We start from the raw sequence: 22876 nt of genomic DNA on the forward strand, positions 1-22876 counted from the left end.
TTTTTTTTTGACATAATATTTGGAAGAAAAAAAACAATATGCCAATCCACTAAGTGTTTCACACTCCTGACCTACATTTTTTATTGAAGTAAAACAATGAGCCAAATCATATTTCATACAAATCAACAATTTCCTTTAATACACCTTAACTTTTCTTTTCCACTTTATGCAGTATAATTTGACAGATATCAAATTTTGTACAAGTTTTCCATGCACAATCCGAGTAAAAACATGTTAAGGATACACATTGAAACAGAAGTGTCTTATAGGAAAAACCTTCACATCCTTGCTGTTCAACAACCTGATATTTTGGATTATTCTGAAACATACATTTTGTTAAGTGGACTTTACTTTGCTTTCTCATTTCACACTCTGTTCGTGAAAATCGAGCAAGAATTGACCAAGATATGCGCCTCCAAACTCTTAAACCCAGAAATCAAAAGTTGCAATTTTAACGCTTGTTACATTGCGTGTTTTATTGATTGGCCCGTGGTGCTTGTGTTCAATATCTCATTGAAAATCATCGAAATTACAACTTTTGATTTTGGGGTTTGAGGGTTTGGAGGCGCATATCTTGGTCAATTCTTACTCGATTGTCACAAACAGGGTGTCAAATGAGAAATCGAAGTCCAATTAACAAGATGTATATATCATGTATATACTGACGAGTTTCTTTTTGTGCCTGGTGTATATGTTTGAATTATTTGAAGATTTGTACCATGTCCCCTACTGTCTGAGTATGGGGTAGGGCTGATAGTATGGGCTACATACCCTTTCATATAGCATACTTTTGTAACCAGCGTGTTTGGTCTGCTATATAGTTTGGACCGTTGGTTACTTTTCGCCGGGAATTAGCTCGGTAGAAATAAGAACATTGTACCAGTCTGTAGAGGTTGGGATCGACCCAAAGGTGAAGTTTATTATAGGTGCTACATGTTGTTCAAGTCCAACCTCCTTATTAATATTCCATCCAATAGCAAGTAATCTTTAACAATGATGTTATGGTCAGTCTAACAAATTAACATGAATGAACATAATTGAATATTAATAATTACTTCCTGTGCATATGATGATGATGCAAGAAATGTATGGGATGACACGCCTACATAATCTTGAGACAAAGGGCCTTTACAATAATTGTTGGTCATAAAATGTTACTTAGAAATAAAACAATAGTTATTATGTTAAAAGTCTCAGTAAATACCTGGTCCTTAAAGAAGTAATGACAAACTCTTCTGACATCACTAACCATCATAATTCTCTTATTATGAAGAGAACATTTCAATAGACTTATACATTTTTTATGAATGGATGGACAGTGCATTCACTGATCACTGGCCTTCACACCTTTGTTTCTTTATCTACTACTTCTACTACTCCCGGGTACTACTCCTACTACTACTACTCCTAAATATTACTTAAGTACAAAATATTTCTTAATTATCTTTGGTGCACATAATTAGCTTGGTCACACTTTCATTTCATTTCATTTCATATTTATTTAGTCTTATCAACAACAACAATTGACATTTTAAAAGGCACATATAGAAAATACTTAAATACATTTGATAAAAACAGAATAAGAATATAAACAGCACATATTTATAGAGAGCATGTTGATAAGACCAAGGATAGCCCAAAAAGCCATGGAGGCTTATTTCCATTGGGGTCCTTTAAAAGGGGACAACATCAATGACAAAAGAAGGAAACAAACGAAACAGTCAAGTACTAGAACTACCCCCTTCTTGTGATCTTGCTTTTGTAGCAAGATGAGCTTTTACTTCTTTTTTGAAGTTGGCATAGCCATTGATGGATTTAATATTGCTTGGGAGACAGTTCCAGGCCTTGAATGTAGTGTATTGGAAGGTGGTACTACCAATTTGCCCATGAAACTTTGGAACAACAAAATTGAGGTGGCTATCCCTGGTATTATACCGGTGTCTTTCAGTTACTTTTATAAAATGGTCACTCAGATAATCTGGAGACATGTTATTAAAAATTTTAAAAGCATGGTTAAGCTTCAATTGTTTAACTCTATCAACAGTATTTAAAAACTCAAGCCTATCAAGTTCAGTCTGGCCAACATGTGTCCGTGAGTCCAGACCAAGAATGAACCTAACAATTCTATTTTGCATGACTTGAAGTTTATTTTGGAGTTTTTTAGAAAGACCAGAGAACCAAGAAGAACAAGAATAATCAAAATAGCACTGAATCAAAGCAGACACTAAAGTTTTGTGAGTTTTTTGATCAAGAAACTGGTACCAAGAAACTGAGCTTGTCTGAATAAAAAATTGAGTCTTGCACCAGCCTTTTTGGTGGTGTGCGCCTGACAAGCTGCCTCTCCAACCCTCCTGACAATTTATGTTTTCAACTGTGTTTGTGCATGTCTGTTCAGCTTTATTTTTTTACCAGAAGGAAACTATTGCACATGGAACCTACTGGACAATTTTGATGGTATTTACTAATGTACTTTTTATAGATTTGATAGAAATATATTTTGGAATCTTGACATAAATGTGTATCACCACCAAACTTATGTGTGCTGATATTGTACTTGTAAAATTGAAACTATGGATACATGTGGCTAAATTGTCTTTTTGCCTTATTCTATATACACAAACTTAACAATTAGTACAAGAAGTGTTCAGCAAAAAGGAGTCTTTCTTTGAGTGTAGTACCAAAAGCCTAATAATTCCTACACTGTAAAAGTCATAGAACACTTGACACTAGTGTTCTGTCTCTGTTTCCAAGATTAGTTATGAAAAAATGTCTGCATATCCATACTAAAATTTACCTTAAATAGTGTCTCCTTACCTAGCACTATCACATAAAGGAAACATTGTTGCATTAACATTTGATTTTGAAAAATAAGACAACATTTTCAAAACTTAGAACACATATGTAACACCTTTTGAATACTTGACACATGTTCAAAATGTCCTTATATTTCATTTGAACACTGGTGTTCCTTGTAGTTTGAACACTGATGTTTGGCACCCGATTTTGTAGAATGAGCGATATACAACTTGAGAACAAATCCTCAAACGTTGCAAATGTGTAGTTACTACAACTGGATATCTACCACAATGGGCATGTGATTTAGTGGTTTGCAAACTGCCTTGCTAGACATAATATGAATACAGCACGGTGGCCGAGCGGAACGGGCTACGACTCATAATCGGAAAGTTGCGGGTTCGAGCCCCGGCGACGCCATCGTGTTGTGCCCTTGAGTAAGGCACTTTATCTCGATTACTCCTCTCCACCCAGGTGTGAAATGGGGAGCTGTTATGAATACTGTCCATTGAGCGCCGCCCAAAGGTATGAGCATGCCTTGGGCATTGTATGGCAGCTGACATATTCTAACGACGGCGGAATAAATGTAAAGCGCTTTGGTACATGTTCACATGTGAAAGGCGCTGTATAAACACTGACATTTATTTTTATTATACAAAAATGCCAATCCATTATTGTTTCATGAAAACCCATAATCATGATAATTAGCCTTACACCGGTACTAATTTCATATTGAAGTGCTTCTTCCAGGGGAACTTTGAAGATACAGTAGAAAATAAAAATGTGAATGCTGGCACTGAAATGTGTTGGCCAATTCTGCGCAGTTCCTCACAAGCGATGCGGATATCTCTTTTCAATTTTTTTAACCTCACAGTATAAATCATGATCAAATTCACGCAAGGCACTCATGAATTCCTCATAGGCCTTTACATCTTTGGTTTTGAGAATTGCTAGTAGCATATTCACCCTTTCCCCGAGTCCATGTATATTGTTTATCTCAGCAACCTCACCAGCATTCAGTATACGTCTAGATTTTAGCCTCATGAGGATGTTATTTGTATTTAAGTTATCATGCAGGACATCCCTGGCATCGTCCAGAATGAGATGGAAAACCTGTACTGGGTTGCAACTCGGCATCTGGATATCTGGAAAAGAATAATACTAATTATCATCATCATCATCATTGTCACTGTCATCATCATCATTATCATCATCATCATCACCATCATGGTCATCATCAATGTCATCATCAGGCCTGTAGCCAGTATTTTTGTGAGGGGTGCAGAATTACCCAAATGTGGACTTTGTTTCCAATATGTACCAGATTTTACAAACCTGAAATTCCCTTAGTTTGCCACAGTTCTGGTTATGTTGTTAATAAAAATTCCTTTAAAAAGGGAATGGGGTGCCCAATGGGAGCTTTGATGTGATGTGCTGAAATCTGGGGAGGGGTCACTTCCACTTTGGAGGTGACACGTATGTAGGGCTGTTAAGACCCCCTTTTTCACCATCGCTGTCACCCAAAGACCCCATTACCAGCACATACTCTGTCACCTAAAGACCCAATATATTTCCTTTAGATCTGTCACCCAAAGAGCTAGACCCTTATATTTCCATCTGAACAGCAACAAGTCACCTATCACTGATTTTGTTAATATTTTTGAAATAACAAAGCCATTTGAAGCCATTTAGAACTAGAAATTCAATTTTCGAAGCTTCTTTTGGCTCTCACCCAAAGACCTCATTTAAAAAAAGTCATATTCTCATCCAATGCCAGTTAGATCCAAACAGTCCCTCTCTCACCCAATGTACATATTGCTCTCACCGAATATCATGCTCCCACCCTTGCAATGACCCCATATTTTTTACATTTTGCTCTCACCGGATGCCCCTTACTGCCCAGCCCTACACCATAGACCCTAGAAAGAAGGGTCTATGCCTACACCTATATCCATTTCATATTGAAGTGCCAGCCCCATTTGGATACAATTTTTTTCTTTAAAACAATAATGTAAACATTTGTATAGTAGGCTTAAGCAAAGAAAGATTAGGAAATGTAAAGCATATTAATTGCAGTGAGAGAGGTGTAAAATCGTACTGCATGGGATGAAAGAAGGTTGGTTTCAAATAAAAAGGAATAAATATCTTACTATTTCGGTTAATAGTGTTAGGAAATCATGTTGTGGAGGGTTGTTGGAGCAGAATTATTTTATTTAGAATATAGGTTTGCATATTTAATTCTTAAGGGTTGTTTTCCTAGTGGACATATGATATAACCGTCGGCTGTAATACCTGACAATATTGCGTGCCTGGTTATTGGTTTTAAGAGCATTTGAACTTGTTTAAGATGTTTAAGCAACACAAAAGTCACTGTATTGGGTGTTTTTATTAACCCAATAATTTTATATTTCAAACAAAGATGACAAACCTATACGCACAGGATTGTAAGGATTTTTGTAAAGGTAAATGTTTTAAGTAACACTTACAACAAATGTCAATTGCAACTACCACGCTAGATTTTCAAGGGACAAGAGACCATCCCTGGTTTTTTTAAAAATAAGAAACCATGTTTATCGATGGAATGCCTGGTTCTGATCGACAAAGGAGCTTTATAGATCAATGCCGCATCAAATCACACCGCCCTTCACCTGGATCATCTCTTGAAAAGCATTTTTAAAAGACATTTTTATTAACTTCATATTTCAAGCATTAATTACTTGCATTCAATACTGCAGTGAATCCTGGTTGAGGAATGGTATGCCATCGTTGTAGCTGCATATGGTTATTCAATGATACACCTACTATGGTTAGTGACTAGTGTTGTTTGAGCACAGAATAATTATGGTTAATTGGCATATTCTATTTGAGACCCCACTACATCTACGAAACATACTCAGCCATGAAAATGGTGATAGTTACAAATGTGGTGTCATTAGGGGAATAAATTAGGGGTCCATTGATATGCAACTTTTAAACATGATATGAACATTTGTTTTTTATGAACAACTTTTTTTGAGGAGTTTATATACACCAACAAAACATATGCTGTCACATACCATTCTTATAGCATGGTGATGGGGATGTTGAATGTACTGCAGCCTCAGCTGTAGAAGTCTGTTCAACTGTGCCTTCATTGTCATTACTGGTTGATGTGCCTGTTGCTTTAGCTGCAGCTGCCAATAATCTGGTATTCTTTGGTTGCAATGAATGTTGCATGATATGTATAATATCTACCGCAATGGCATCTGGGTCATTAGGTTTCCTTTGAACATTGAGAGTTGCTATAATGCTATCTATCTTTTCATCCTTTGGGGTCAGAGCAAAGCAACACTTTGCATTTCCAGGACTTTTGTTGATATTCTCAGCATTAATGTTCTACGTGTAGAAGGAGAGAGAGAGATAAGAAAGAGTAGGCAATATGTTGTATTAGGTTCATCTGGATTGTTCAACCAGCTTCTAGCACCACCACCGGCAGCAACTTTAGGAAAGAAGAAGAAGCAAGGTTGCCAGTCTGATGAAGTGCTGCGAAGCAGCATGAAACTGTATAACAAGGGTATGTCACCAAAAATAGATTTGATAGTATGAATTTCCATCAAATAGTAGGCAATATGTTTCATATTGTGATGGTTTGATTGGAAAGAACACAGACAGATATTTTTGTTGCTTTCTCACTTTAATGGCTATTTTAATAATTGATCATTTTTTAGATATGCAATGCTTGGTTAAATTTTCAGTTATCCTTTAGAATACCTAGCACATACCATTTGGACCATTTATTGCATCGTTCTTTAAAAGTCCTGTATTGAAAACCTATTTGGGAGCCGGGTCGGTCAGAGCAAAGCAACACTTTCTCATCTCATTTCCTGCCCCTTTGTCTATCTTTGGTATATAAATATACAGTAAGCCATAGAATTAAGGTACCAGTTGTGTTCACCCCTGTATATCCTAAATAAAGACAAATGTGTCAAAACTAAAACAAGCAGCAAATACCTGAACTCTTTAGCTCTGATTTAAGATGTTATTTGCTGAAACTGCTTGAGAATTAAAGAAATGGTGATCTAAAACGTAATGAAGAAACGAAATCAAAAGTTGCACTTTTGTGTTCTAATCAATGAAAGCACGACATGCTAATCAATGGAAGCGCAGTGCTAGTTCTCTTGGTCACGAACGCTTTGTGTACAAATCAATAGGGCATTGAATGCAGCAAACTGCAACTTTTAATTTGGTATCTTCCTTGGGTTTTGAGATCGCTGTGTCTATATTTTTTGAACAATTTCAATGAATGAGGTCTTAAATTCGAGCTAAAAGATGCAGCTTTCCTGCTGGTTCCAATTATGACATAATATGGCTTTGTTTATGATATACAGGAGGTAAATGTAACTGGTACCTTAATTTTTTGGCTTACTGTACAGGGTGTCCCAGAAAAAATTACAGAGTGAATAAAATTGAACGTAAGTCGCGAAGTAGACATCAGAATCAAAAGAATTAAAATGTAATGCAAAGCCTATTTTATTGTGCATCACATACGAAAATTTTATTTGATTCGGTTGACTGGTTGCGAAGAAATTGACTTTTACATAATGCGCGCATCAATGCAGTTCATTCCAAGTTTGATAACCGGCGCTTTTTTCACACTAGCTCACCGCTTCCTAAAGATTGTGTATCTCATTCAATTCAGTCCACATTATCTAGTTCATAATCCGACGGTGTTATGTTATTCATGCTTTCACTGAAGATGAATACCATTTTGTCCGAGAAAACTTTGATTTCTGCAAGTGGAAGCTTTCCAACGTTAATTCTTTAGGTTTTGCAAATATGTTATATTTTAACTTTTCAATGAACATTTGAGCCAATGAAAATGATCAACTGCTTACAGTTTATGTATGATTTTTGATACCATGCAATATTAATGTTGAAGATTTAAACTTTGCATTACAATTTCTACGACATATTCCAAAAACTTTAATGTGCGTGAGAAATTTGTAAAGCCAGCTGGAATTCTTTTATGCAATAATTCTTTATGCAACATTTATATCAACATTAACGAAAAAGGATATTTACAAGTACCGAGTATCATCTTACATGCTAGACTACCCCGTAGTCCACTTGCCCATTCTGCATATACTCTGGGTATTATATTTGAGCTTAAAACTCTGATTTAGTTAATGTGTGCACAATTGATAGATTTTCACATCTGATCTTTTTAGGGACCCTACACCCTCTGTTTGTTAGCTCCCCAAGTGGACTACTGACATTGGATTGCGGTCAGAGATGCTTAACACGGCTGTCTATGAGCTTCTATGGATGAGATTGTCGGAAATCTGGCCTACTAAAATTGGCAATGATGTAATGCATCTTTAAATGGATCTGGCTTGTGATTGGTCGCCCAGATCTCGTTATGGTTTAAATCCTCCGGGTACCTATCATTACCATTAATAACTACATGGTACACAAGTCTGCCGCCATTGTGTTGTGTAATTGCATGAATGCGTCACTAAGTGCATGAGCGCGTATTGTATTTGCTTGCGGTTAAATTTGATTGATAAACAAGTGTGATTGACAGTGTGAGTGTCAGGGACTTTGCCCACTCAAAATCCCGTTTAAAATTGGAAGTCCATAGTCTACTTACATGCAAGCTTTCATTTTCAATATCGAGCAGGTTTTCAAATTTGAACAAAACCTAATTAAATGTTTTGCAAGAAACAGATTGTTTAAAAAGAACGAAAAGGATTCCACAGAACAAAACATGAAGCCCATAGACAGTGCGCATTGTGTTGAATGATATTTCTTTCAAACTTGGAATGAAGTGAATTTACGCATGCGTTATATAATCCCTCATTTCTTCGCGATCAGTCAACCGATTCCAATAAAATTGACGTATAGGATGCAGAATAAGATGGGCTACACGCTGATGTTTAGATTTGTGGATTCGGATGTCTATTTCTCGACTTACGTCCAAATTCATTCGCCCAGTAATTTTTTCTGGGACACCCTGTATGTTAGTGAGTTGTCGTGTCACTCTGCCTTTGATAAAGATCCTGCTAGGATCGAAAGCTCAGGCCACTAACCAAATTTGAATTTAATTACATAGGCTATTTTTTGTGGATAAGCAGTTTCCAACAGCTCATTTTAACTTGAAAACCTATCATGGCCTGAAGAACTAGGTTCTTTTTTACACAAAACAATGAATTTAAGGCAACAATATACACAGGGGATGCATACACATTTATTGATCAGTGGAATCGATACTCACTTTTGGTGTTTCTGTAACTTCCCACGCATCTGTATTATTTTTGTCCTTGACATCTTTGAGATCGATTTCTAGCTTCTTGTGCCTATTGATATCATAGACCTGTACAACACTATTTAGACAGCATACATGATTCTTCTTTGCCATTTCATCTTGAACGCTCTGTGTAGTATCAAGAAAGGAAACAAATTTAAAATGCTGTGATTTTACGTTTTTCATTCCATTAAGATAGATCATTCCATTCAAAAGTTTGGGGCACAAGAATTTCTGTTGTATAGGCCAGGTTTTGAACTTTTTGAAAATACAGGCTTTAGAAGATCAATTGCAAAGCCAAAAATGGTGCAAATTATTATTGTGTTGTGGAGAAAAGGAAACACAAATCACCATTTTCAGATGCAACATTGTGTGAAAAAAAAAAGCTTCATGCATAAATAAATTACCAGCTTTTTTACCCATAATATTTAATATGGGTTCCATTATGATACATGTCAATATATAAATTATGCTCAGCTAAAGGCTATTGGTGTACCAACTCATAGTGAAGCTGCTCTATTGCTGAGAAGTGGTCAGCACTTTGTTTTATGGTTTGGGCCAATATATACAACTGCTTGAAGCTGTTTTTACTTGGGAATTCCCACTGCTTCAAATTGTAGGAACTCTCACTGCTTCAAATTGTGGGAATACTCACTGTTTAATATTGTTTTGTTCTTTGGAACTCCCACTGCTGAAATTTCAAATTTGCTGGGAAATTCCTATGTCTTCTTTAGTGTTTTGAAAAGAACTTCATGATGATTATTTTTCTTGAGAATTCCCAGGGGAATTCTATGTCTTCCCTATGGGGGATGCCATCAATTGCAAGGGTAAAATCAATCCTGTGGTCTGCTTTTAATAGTTTCATATCATGTGTTTTCAAGTTCATACCTTTACATGGAAAGTTTTCAATGCATACACCGTCAATCCAATTTTCTTGGACCTTCGTAAGTCAACAGGAATAAATGGCTGTATCTGTACTCGTAGTTTACTTCTTCCAAGGATGCACTTGATGCAGAAATGTGCCATACGAATCTTCACCACATCTTTTGATAAGAGTGTGTTTGAGTTGTTACCTGTCTGACTGTCATTGCCGAGTTGCCAGTTATGTCCTGGAAGGTATTACCATTGTAAACAAATAGCATTATTTTTTGCCTAGTTTACACATTATAAAGATTAGACTATAAAGTTGGACTATAAAGATCATTGCATAATTATTGGTATGGGAAATCTACTTGGCCTATATTGGATTTTTATGCCTGGGGACCAAATAGTGAACATTTAAAAATAAAGGGTGTTGCATTATCCTTTAGACCCAAAAAATATCTTGACTTATTCAATAGAGGTTATACATGTTCTATAAGTTACATATCCTATCAGCGACTGCTATACCTTGATTAGGACTTTCAAAAGAAGTACCTGCATGTGCAACCATGACTGCTTCAAAATAGCCCACCAAAGTCATGCAGGTAACTCTGAGGGCATGCATTGAATTGGTTTGAATGAGGAATACTACAGGAATCAGCGCCTTTTGTTAGAAGTCACGCATGAGTAAAGTGGATAACCTCTATATTGGATCTGCCTGGCTTTGTGCCAAATTTGATAAATAGCGGGTATCCCAGAATGATCTATACCGTGTTTGAAAAAGATATTAAAACTATATATATGCAGCAGTGTATCTAATTTTAATAGTGGCACACATGCCCCCAGCTCCTACTTATTCTGTGACTTTCATGGAAATAGCTTGATTTGTTTTGGTGTGACATTGATATTACTGAAAATGGACGAAAACTGCATTTGTGTAATTTACAGCACCAAGGCATCATAACACATCATATGCTTTATCCCCATCGTCCAGCCGTACTTAAAATTTGATTTTAATCAACAAACGTCTCATTTTGGTTGTTCCCATCACAAATATGTTCATTCTTCTCAAACTTACCTTCCCTGACCCCATAATTCAGCGAGAACATGTTTCACGCACAATGCAATTACTAATCTACATTATGCTCATATGCACTGTAGTCCATTTGGCTTCCTTGAGCCAGTGACATCTGTACTTTGTCACAGCCAGTGGCGTAACTAGACATTTTCATTTGGGGGGGCAAGCAGGGGCAAACATAATAAATGAGGGGGCAGGAATCCAGCACCTTTTGGCGACAAAAGAAGTGTATGGTACAAATGCGTGCGTAGGCCAAAAATTTTTGGCATATTGAAGCTAAACTGGTGACATATGGTAAAAAAGTGGAATAAATGCGCGCGAAGCGCGCAAAAATTTGTGTTTTTAAGGTTAAAATTACCAGATATGAGGTTAATTAATAACTCTCAGAAGTATGCCTACTTTAACTTTTTCATTTGGGAGGGCAAACAGGGGGCAAGGGTTCAAAATGGGGGGCTCCAACCCCCCTGCCCCCCACTGGTTACGCCACTGGTCACAGCTACTTTGCATATGTACAGATGCACAGCCAGTTCTTTGAGTCAACACAAAGGATTTAATACTGCGCCCACTGCATGCAGCACATACTACATACTGACGTCAGTGCCTCCAGGAAGCCAAATGTACTACTGGAGCTTTCATGATAAAGACATATTCACCTACCTGCTGTCTTTGTCCAGACTTCAAGGTTAGTAATTCTACCCACAGCTGCATGCTTCACTGTCAATGTCACTGGTCTCAAGAACCGAAGCCCATCAGGTTCTAAGCGCACTATTGGTGCAATAATGAACATGTCGCCAAGTGTGGGATGATCTGTCTCTGATAACATGGATAATGTTATCTGTATTTGCTTGTCCAATGCTCCAGGAGGAATGTCTAGGTGTGCTATATTGTTATCCATTTTTACAGTGCCCCCTGCAGGTCCAATAAGCGTTGATATTTGATCTAAAGTGTCTACTGCGTTGAAACTCTCACCTGCTGCTTCACTATTGCTGCCATTTGAGTGTTCATGGTCTAGTAGAAAAACATACATGTAATAGTTATACCATTGAGACAATAATAATGAATTGTTATGACATGGTGAACTGGGGAGTGGGGGTGTGTGTGATGCATTGGTAAGACCTATATTGTTAAAGACATTGTGACATTATCATATATATTCAGCTCTCTATGTCTTTTTGCATATTCTGTATTCATTTGTGCAAGGTGTAAAATTAAAGTGTGGGGGCATTAACATGATAACATACACTTTTAGTGCTTCAGTCTTTCGACCGTTATGTCCTGTGCATTATATGTCATGAACTAGCATTTTGCTCTCCATGCACAAATGCCAAAAATCACCCAATTACCCATATTCTTTATATCTTACTCTCACCGAATGCCCTTTACTGTTAAAGGTCAGTGACCCGATCGACAACATCATCATCATCCCCCGATTTTTGTCATTGTAAATGAGTTTTTGGTATCACAAAATAGATTGTATTTTTCTTATTCCTATTCTGAAATTTGACACTCCAAGTCGATGTATTTCCGGAGAAATTGGAGAATTCATGCCAATATACCTCCCTTGGTGGCTACCAATTTCTGGAATTCTGGACAGGCTTATCGTAGCTAATTATAGTCTCCTCAACAGCTAGTTTGGTTTTGCGTCATTCACATTGTATGAAAAGAGCGAACCGCAATAACTGCTGAAGAGACTTCAGTTACTATAAACCTTTTAAAATTCCTTCCGAATTTAGAAGCTGCCCGCGTGGCGCAGTTGGTTAGAGCGTCGTATATTTGTACCAGAGGTTCCCGTTTCAAATCCCGGTAGGAAAGTTTTTTTTCTGCTCCATTTTTTAAACCCAAAATTATTTACATTCATTTGAAATGTACATATTGCAAGGGGAAATATATTTGGTTCTTTTTTTTTCTGAATCGGTACAAAAAAGAGTTTTTAAAATCTAAATTTTCGGTTTAATACGGGCATTTCAAGCATTCATGCATTGTCGTCGGGGCATTTCTGTTTTGCTTTGTTATTGAGCTCTATTGCCATTATGCCATAATTTATAGACAAAAATCATCATGAACGATATACAGACGAACATGAAAAGACTGGTTGTGGGGAAATGTCACCGTAGTATTGGAATGTGTACCTAGACTTAAGACTAGGTACAGTGGAGCTTGGTTAATGTCAGTAAAAAAACGCACGCATGGCACATGACGAACGGGAATTACGGCACATGTTATTGCTTACCTTCCCAGAATGCAATTCATGCATACCAAGTATTGGGTTGCAAATTTTGCTATTTATTCACATTTACGCAGAAAATGCTCTCGTTTTTTCACAAAGCTGCATAAAGGGGACAATATTTGATATTATATGTAATTTTAAAGACAATCCATATCCAAAACCAAATATGTAATTTTAAAGACAATCCATATCCAAAACCAATAAGGTTACCCCCCCTTTAAAGTGCCAGCCTTAACCTATTATCCATTTCATATCAAAGTATCCCCCTTCCGACTGTGCACTCTGCATTAAGTTTTACTGGCACCTTCATTGGCACCTTTGATAGTTTTTCCGATTATGGTTTCAGAAACTGAAAATTTTCAGCACTCGATCCCGCGAGGGGGGCACTCGCATAATTGGCATGAGTCATGTGGCTGTCAATCTGCTACCCAATAACCCCTTTTTTTCACCAGCTTACACCTAATGGTCCTCTTTTTTTTGTCAGAAATTTACACTAAATCAGCAATTGTTTTGTTTTTCATTTTTCGTGTTTTTTACAGTTTTGCAATTTTAGCACAATCTTGTCCAGAAAATTGTTTTTCGCTGTCATTTTATCACATTATCACACATAATAACCCACTCTTCGATACAACCGTATGTACGTGTCAGCTCGATGCATGATGAAAAAGTAAATAAATCGCACCTATAATAGTGTGCATCCACAACCTTGAAGCCACTATGCTTATATCATCTCCGTAATGAAAAGTTTGGTTCAGGTATAATAAATGTATAATGTTAATGCGTCACGAGTCGTGACTTATGAGTCTGCCGGCTTATGCTGCTGCTTAATTTTCTTTTGTTTATGTAGAAAATAATCTGAAGCCCTCAAAACCCGAGAATAAATGCACAATATCAGGTGTTTTTATATTCAAACCATGCAATATTTGAATGTGTACGTTTTCAAGATTTTGTACATGTTGAACTTTGAAGGGGTCCGCAAGATATGTGAACATGTTATTACGAGTGATTTGTGCATTAAAGTAAACCCTGACTGTCACATGTACATCCAAGCTGTGTCCCCATTAGGATGAATGGCAATACCTGTTGCATACTTGACTTTTGGGGTACGGTAGTTTTGATTTGTCCACATTTGTTCCACTTACCATCAGTGCTTGGCTGGGTGCTACCCTGTGTACTTGGCACAGATCGGGACCTTTGGTATAGGCTGTCACTTGAATCTTGTCTCGATGCTGTTGCTGCATTAACTTGAGCATTTGCTGTAAAGGCTGACAAGGGTTTAATTGTTGATGACTGTGAGGATTTTACTGAAAATCCTGTTGGTGGGGATTTGGCTGCTGCTGATGATGGCAAATGTTTTGCTGTCGCTGATGGTAAAGGTTTTGCTGCTGCTGCAGGTTTCACTGGTAAATTGGTGGTTTGATGGCTTACTTGAGTGTGTTGGGTAGGCGCGACAGTGATATGTAACTTATTACATAGCAACTGCTCCAAAGAAGGCAAATCCATGGAAGTAGGCTGAGGGGGTTCTAGTTTGATCTCACCAAGTTTGCTATCTACTGGAATGGGTTGTGCTTGAGTAAGTTGTTGTAGTGCTGATGACAATGATGGGTAGAGGGAGATGATATCGGAATCGGAGCCAGACTCAATCACATTGCTTGCTAGTTCATTTGAACTTCTTAAGCTGGCTAGATCAACCCGGAGCTTTTCCTCGATCTGTTCAATTGTTTTCACATTTTCCTTTTTCTTACGATAGGCATCTTGCTTGTAAGCTCTAACTAGATTGTCAACTTGCTGCATATGTTCATTCCTTGCTTCATCTATGGCCTGTATCTTTGCATCTGTATCTTTGTCAAGATTCTGCTTTACCTGCTGAGTTTGTTGGATTGCAGTTGTATATTTCTCTTCTACATTTCCAACTATTCTGCTAAGATTTTCCAAGGAACTGCTCAGTGGTCTTGATGCTTCCTTCAGTCGGATGAATGAATGACCTCTATGACTGGGATCAAGAGCAGAACAATCTGAGCAGGCAGCACAGCCACAATTCTCACAGAAGTACTCACACTTCTTGCCCTTGTGATTTTCACAATAGTTGGTGCTGGATTTCTTCTGTAGAATAAATCTACCAAAAAAACGTTGACAACGTAAAGAAATCAGCAAGTTTAAAAAAACCCACCTCGGCTCACTTTTTGAAACTTGGTCCCATGTGTAAAAGGTACTGATTTAAACTTTATCATATTTACATAAATTTAAAATATTTCCAGAAGTGTTATGTATCTTTAATGTGCAGATGCGATATTAATTTGTAAGCTTTCTGGAACGACCTGAACGGTTATTATCTTGTTCTTACATGATAAGCCAATATCTTTTTGTGTTTTGTTTTATAATATCATGATTAATGATTGAATTCAACGAATAACAAGTAGGCTTGTTTGTAATCTTGTTGGAAACGCTGTATTCTGTTGAAATAAAATAAAAACACTGATTTGCTGTTGGTGTTCAAATGGGACCAAGTTTCAAAAAGTGAGCCGAGGTGGGTTTTTTTAAACTTGCTGATTTCTTTACGTTGTCAACGTTTTTTTTGGTAGATTTCTTTTCTTTTTATGAATGTAGCCAAGCAGCTCCAAGCTTGGAAAGTCAGGTTATGAAGTGCACCATAAAACGAATAAAACGAAAAGTTGATGTTTGAAGTTGCCATTCTTGATTCATGACAATAAATAATTAAACAAAACTTTATCGGTCGTTTATTTTTAAAACTTGCGTCACACAGCGGACTGTAATGTTCAGAGGCGTACACAATGATCAATAAACATTTTAATATACTTTAATTATTCAAGGCTACGTAAATATGTAAATAAAATGTAAATATGAACAACACACACCCAATGTTGACAATGCCAGAGAGACACACATAGAGTAAATCCGATTTAGGCCTACTTCATGTCGGAACTGGTAAATGCGCATATATTTAAGCCTATACTACGGAAGCGTCTAAATGCCCCAGATAATCGTGTTTTAATGTTGGTGGTTCTTTGTAGCCCTGTGGGGCAATCTAGTTGCATATCCAAATTTCGCGGTTTGTGGTTCTTTATATAGCACTGCGGGGCAATCTAGTTGGTATCAATATTAAGCGGCAGTTGTTGTTGATCTTTCGCGGTTTGTGGTCTTAATTTGTTGGATATCCATATAATCGATATGCCTGCGGGCAATCTGGTTGGATATCCAAATTTCTCGGTTTGTAGTTCTTTGTAGCCCTGCGGGGCAATCTAGTTGGATACCCCTATTAAGCGGTGGTTGTTGGCGATCTTTCGCGGTTTGTGATTTTAATTCCCCTAATTAAGTCCTGCCCTTCAGCCCTGTGGGGAAATCTAGTTGGATATCAATATTCAGCGGCAGTTGTTGGCGATCTTTCGCGGTTTGTGATTTTCATTTGTGATATTTATATCAAATATAATTTCAGTCTGAGCTGTGAACAGAGCCACTGATAAATAAATAATAAATAATAAATAAATTTCGGTGTTTTAAATGACGAAGATGCCATGATAGTCAGGCATGGTGATAGCATCTGGATGGTGAAAGTAGGCCCAAGGCCTAGGCCTAAATATGAATAAAAAATCAAACATGTTTGTTTGATGAAAAAAATAATAATATCACAATAGCAATGGATGTTCAATATGGTGTTATTCTTGATTTACGACAATAAATTGATTAATAAAACATTTAAAAAAAAATTGGGGGGAAGATTCGAACTTGAGCAAAAATTCATAAATGGATTAGAAGTCCGTGGCCTTAACCACTTCGCCACGGGGACGTCCCGTCATTACGATGTGTTAAAGTGGAGTATTTATTAATATGAATATATGCTGTGGTTCGGAAAGAATAAAAGAATTGTGAAAAACTTGATTTTTTGGCGAATGGGGTCCAGAATTTGTATGTAGGGTATCCAGGAAAATGCCTGGGTATATTTGAAAGTGAATCTGAAAAATTAGTGCGACAGTGACAGCCATGTATGGCTGTAGCAGTGTCGAAAGATTGTGGATATCAGTATGATTAGCTATGATTTGCCACTAATTTTGGCTATGAAATACCGCGTGGAATAAAGCAAGAATGTTTGTTTATTATCAAACAATCGGATTGACTGTAAGATTCGTGTAACTTTTTGAAATAAAGAGTTATTAAAATATGACACTTTGGACAGTAAATACGATTTAGCACGGTTTTAGATATATTTTGTACCCAGCGAAAAATATCATAGAACAATAGCGTTTTGTTCCGTGTAAATATAGTCTCGCGGTGCATCTGTTTATTCTTCTTTATCAGTCGTTTTTTTTAAAACTTGCTGGTCAAGCTACCGCGTGACTCTAATAGAAGGAAAATAAGTTAAGTGAGGAGGTGGGAAAAGGGTGATGATGGTGATAACAATGGCAACAACAATGAGGGAGAAGAAGATGAAGGATCTATCTATCTATCTAACTATACGAACATTTATTAAAGGGCATGCATATATATTGCTCGGACAACATCATATCATTGGCAAGCTAATATTATGAGAACAATGAAAATGACTCCTTTTTTGAGAAAATAAGACATTTAAAATTGATATTCATAAAAACCAACTGTAAGCGGTGAGTTCCTTCAATGAGACAGATTTGACCTAAAAAAGTTGACGTCATGAAATGAAATGTGCCCGCTTTGAGAGAAACACTCTCAATGCACAGAACGTATACTGTTGTTCTCAGAAAAAAAACTCTGAATCAAGTATTACAAATTTAATGTTTTTTTAAACAAATCAGACCGCTTCATTATTATATATTAGTATATTGTGATATTACAATTCATATGTATATCAACATCATGAGAAATAAAAAATAAGATAATATTTTAGAGCAATTGTATTGTATTTATTATGCAAATAAACAATTTCAATGGACCGGGAGTTATTCTTTTGTTATGCATTGAAGGCCGCACATTTATACATGAATGAACATGAAAAGAGCTAGTCTCATGTGTTATGTATACCGGGTGTCCCAAAAGTAACTTAACATTGTGAATTTGCCATAACTTGAGTTGGGTTAATAGTGTTGTTACAAAAATTGCACAGTATGTAGATAATTCTTTAGAAATGTTATGATACCAAACATGCTAATGTGGTCATGACCCTTTGGCATGAAATTAACGGATATCTACCGTGCCAAAACCCACTTTTATAAACGCAAAATAAGTCTCGTCATTTGAGACGTGATAACACAATATAACGTGTTATCGTTTTAAAATATGTTTTGTTTAATTTTGCTGTGTTTGTTTGATTGTTTGTTTGTTTGTTTTCAATGCGTAATCTTCATTTTCTTTTTATCTGGATTTTATATGGAAACTGCTTAAGATCTTTTCTGAGGATTCGATGAACAGTTGTACGCGGTACGTTGTTCTCCATTGAAAGTCGACGTATTGATCATCTTGGGCTTTTCGCCACCGCTCTTTGTATAACATCGATGTTTGTAGTCGATCTTCCTGTTCTTCCACGTCCTGCCCGAGATAGATCATGAACAGATCCAGTTGATAGGAATTTCTGCAATAGTTGCTGGATTGTATTTCGGCTGGGTGCATAATTTACATTAAAATGTTCCTTAAACTTTGCTTGAGTGAGTTTGTCCGACTTTGTCTCGGCAAAGAACCATACCATATCTGAATCTGTTGATCTATAGGTAATTTATCTTCACTTAAACTGTTTTAAAATAAAGTTTAATATTATCAATATATCCTAATTATAATCTAAAACAGCAGTCACGCTTTACGCTTAGGCCATGTAATCCATGAATGTTCATGGATCTAAATGTAACGTGTGCAGTGAGTGAACCAACTCTATTGCTCAGGGAAGCACATCATTCATGTTCTTGAACAAAGAACATATGAGCTTGCTTTTGTGGGTTTGATACACACATATGTAACTGTCGCACAGTAAGGTCAAGGGGTCATCAATAATGCTGTTTTTGGCATCATAATAATTCTAAAAGATCAATCTACATTGTATGTAAATATGTTCTCCATTTTGGTATGAAGTAGGAAATATTTGAGATATGGCAAATTCACAATGTTAAGTTACTTTTGGGACACGCTGTACATGTACTTCATGTACCAGGAAAGTTGAGAAAGAGGGAACGGCGGGTAATCCCGAACGCTGGTAATCCCGAACGGTGCTGTTGTAGCTAACCTGAGAAAGGTGATGCTCTCACACTACTCTGCAGCAAAAGCTATACTACAAAGATACATTCACAGAATGCACATTTGGGTCAAGAGGTTGGGGCTTTTCTCACAAGATATTAAAAAGGAAATTAGAATGTACGGGAAGTATAGTAAACTATATTTGGTTGAAAACGGTCAAGAATTGGCTTCAAAAACAGTGAAAATACGGTTAAAAACAAGGTTTTTTGTTATGAAAAAGATTCTCAACAAAACGAGTCACCGTAAATAGCAGGCAGCGCGTCGGTGTTAGCGTGTCGGCATACACGCAACGTAACATGCACACACAGAGGTGCATAGGCCAACTTACGTGCCAGAGACCAGTGGATGCATTATACAGAAAGAAAGAAAAATGGAAAGAAAAGGAGGAAAAAAAAAAGTATGGACGTGTTACGGGTGCGGGACTATGGTTTAGGGTGCGGATGGGATGAATGGATTACCGTAAGGCAATAAAAATTGTAAGTGTACAGGAGGAAGCAAGGAAGCTAAAATAATGAAGGAAGGAAGAAAGAAAGAAGAAAAAAAGAAAGAAAGAGTGAGCTAAAAGGAAATGTAAGAAAGGACAGATTTAGATAAATAAAATTGACCTTTTCAGTGAAGGACATAAACGATACATGGATGTGTACGGGGTTATGGGTTAGGGTATTTACATAATAAAATAGCAATTTGGTGTGGTATTAATCGCCATTATAACTATAGCGCCTCTGGTATTTGTTCACAAGTTTTTTGACATTCTTAGATATACAAATCTCGGCTCATATTCATAACATGTTGTGAGTTTCAAATTCTGTAATTGTGTATTTAACAAAAACTCCAGGTCTGACTTTTATTCATTAAGTGAACCACTTCAGTTGAAATTTGTATGAAATGGTGAAAATGCATTGGAAATATTGTTTAATATTGAATATGAACATTATATATTTGTTGTTAGGCCAATTACAATTGATTCTTAGTTTCCTGTTTCCCGCCCGCGTCCAAAGTAGAGAATTGCAAAATATTTAAGTATTATATTTATATTTTGGATTTTCTCTTTAAAAATAACTTTTAATGACTACCATTTGCTACTTTCTGACTTTGATCATATCATCTATAATGATGAATAAACATAGAACCTAATTGTACCATTACTTATGTATAAAATCGAACATAGTAGTAAAATAATTAAATGCATGCTCCTTGTCAAAATGGCTTGATGTAGGTTGCGACCACTTATTTTAAAATAAAGAAAATAAAAGATAATTAATAATTAATAATTAAAAGTCGCCTCATCCCTGGTTTTCAACCATGAAACAGGAAACTAAGAATTAATTGTGAAGGGCCTTAAGGCGACGAAAAAAAAGAAACCTGTTCTACGGGCAGACGGACCTTTCAAGTAGGGTCGGTCGGTCGGCCTTTTTTTTCATCGCCTAATGCTTGTCTTTAAATTCATTTTAATTAATTACCAGTAAATGACACAATTCAATGGGAAATATATCGGGATACATTATGAGGATGCTTAAATCAGTCAAATTAAGACATCAATTAGAACCACTTTTATATCAAACATACAAATCAAAACATACCATTAAAAAAACAAATGTTTTTTTTTTTTAAATTAATTACTTTCATTTTGAAATTGGTGATTCTAAAGCATGCTATGGTCAGTTTATTGGTGTGTGGATAAATATGGAGTTGGAAGCAGAGAACAACCGTAGTGACCAGTGCAATTTATAGAGTTGGGTGGGGGTGCAGTAATTATATGTACTGGCCCTACCGGGGTGATTTATAGGAAGGGGCCAAGCTTCTTTTGGCAGGAGGAAAGGGCCCAAGCATTTTTGCTTACCAAAATTATTGCACAGCCAATGAGCGTTTGTATAAAAGGTTCCTATTTAAGGTTCCTATTTTACATTTTCCTATAGACTTGAGTTAATTAAACTTTTCATTGGCTAACTTAAAATAAATACTTGTATTTCTATTATGTTTTGCTCATTTAGGGGCAGGATTTACACGATAGCTTGACGTTTTGGGGACAAATAAACAAAGCTAGGCTCTATTTACTTGAGCTAAAAATTGCAGGAGCAAACTGGAAATTGTATAAAGGTGGAACATAGGGCTGTCACAAAAGAAAAGAACACACACAATAAACTGGCAAGTTTCATTTTTTGGACAAATTGAACAAACTGTTCATTTGAGCAACAAAGAGAACAGCAGAGAACCAGACATTTTGGCAGAGGAATGGACAATGTAGCAGCTGTTACATCAGAAAAAGCACACACAAACATGAGGCAATGCTTTGGTATTACAGGCCCATACAAATACTTGATAAAGAAAAGTACACTACATACCTGCTTTGCTTTATCCAAAGTGTCTTGCAAATTAGTCACAAGAAAATGACCAGGAAATCCTTTTATTCCTTCCTCTTCTGGAATCCGATAGATATTTTTGCAGAGAGGGCAACTCACAATGCTGTTATCATTACTGCAGGATTTAGCCCAATTCTCCAAACACTCACAACAGAATGGATGCATACATGGTAAAGCTCTTGGATCATTGAAAATGTCTGAACAGATCACACACTCTAGAAAATGTCTGTCTATCGTTGATGCCAGGGACAGGGAACTATCGTTGAGGCCAGCTTCCGCCATGTTGCCCTATATATTATAAGCATAGACTCGCAGACAGCTAGCACAACATGACATAACAATGGTTCAGTTCAATCAGAGGCCATGGGTGAACAGGTGAAGGCTTTCTGCATGGCAAACAACCTCCTCCTGCAGTCTGTATTGATTGCTATATCATGCATGATACCATTATTAATGACTGCGCAAAGACTAGTCGTGCAACCAGCTTGACTCAGTCTTGGAAGAGGAACATGTTTTTGTTTAGTTTGAAGACTTTAAATGGAAACTTGGCTTTAATGTTATCTTATTACCTAGCTGGGGGGTTTACACCCCCAGCTAGGTATTGTAATCGTTCGGGTTCTTCCGCTGGCAACAAACCACTGTAATCTTCCTGTTTTCTTCTGCTGGCAACAAAGTGAATTTGCACATGTTTTTTACCTAGCTGGGGGGTTTCCACCCCCAGCTAGGTATTGTAATCGTTCGGGTTCTTCCGCTGGCAACAAACCACTGTGAAACCCTGACTTGATGCTATGTAAGCATTGGTAAGAATTATTTGACTTGTGAAGATATGGTTTGGCCTTTTTGAATCATTGTTTTTAGCTGCGGGTGTTAGCTGCGGGTAGCAGCTCTATTAATAAGTCACCATGTCTGTCTGTCTGTTAGTCCGTCCGTCCGTTAGTCCGTTAGTAACAAACGCTAAAAAATGCTGTTACGTCTACATTGTTTGTCGCATGGCTATGATACTTGGTGAGGGGGAGGGCCTATACCGGCCCCATACTGGAAAAGAGTTTCGTCCCGAAATT

General features: G+C 36.9%; 1 protein-coding gene across 1 annotated transcript; it reads right to left on the bottom strand.

Moving 5' to 3' along the window:
• Positions 1-80: 80 nt before the first annotated feature.
• LOC140169613 (uncharacterized) lies at positions 81-22191 on the bottom strand. Its single transcript, XM_072192878.1, has 7 exons — positions 21798-22191; positions 14385-15345; positions 11673-12023; positions 9965-10185; positions 9047-9205; positions 5850-6168; positions 81-3938 (listed from the first exon to the last, which is right to left on the bottom strand). The coding sequence occupies exons 1-7, from the start codon at positions 22095-22097 to the stop codon at positions 3622-3624; spliced, it is 2628 nt and encodes an 875-aa protein (XP_072048979.1). The 5' UTR covers positions 22098-22191; the 3' UTR covers positions 81-3621.
• Positions 22192-22876: the final 685 nt, after the last annotated feature.

Source organism: Amphiura filiformis, chromosome 14, assembly GCF_039555335.1.
Source record: "Amphiura filiformis chromosome 14, Afil_fr2py, whole genome shotgun sequence".
Taxonomy (NCBI): Eukaryota; Metazoa; Echinodermata; class Ophiuroidea; order Amphilepidida; family Amphiuridae; genus Amphiura; species Amphiura filiformis.

Bases quoted from the DNA above. Each gene is read 5' to 3' on its own strand.
- LOC140169613 (XM_072192878.1), bottom strand. From the start codon at position 22,097: ATGGCGGAAGCTGGCCTCAACGATAGTTCCCTGTCCCTGGCATCAACG. The intron at 15,346-21,797 runs GTATGTAGTGTA...TTTATTCTACAG, and splicing joins CTTTGGATAAAGCAAAGCAG to AAGAAATCCAGCACCAACTA. The intron at 3,939-5,849 runs GTATGTGACAGC...ATTCTTTTCCAG, and splicing joins ATCACCATGCTATAAGAATG to ATATCCAGATGCCGAGTTGC.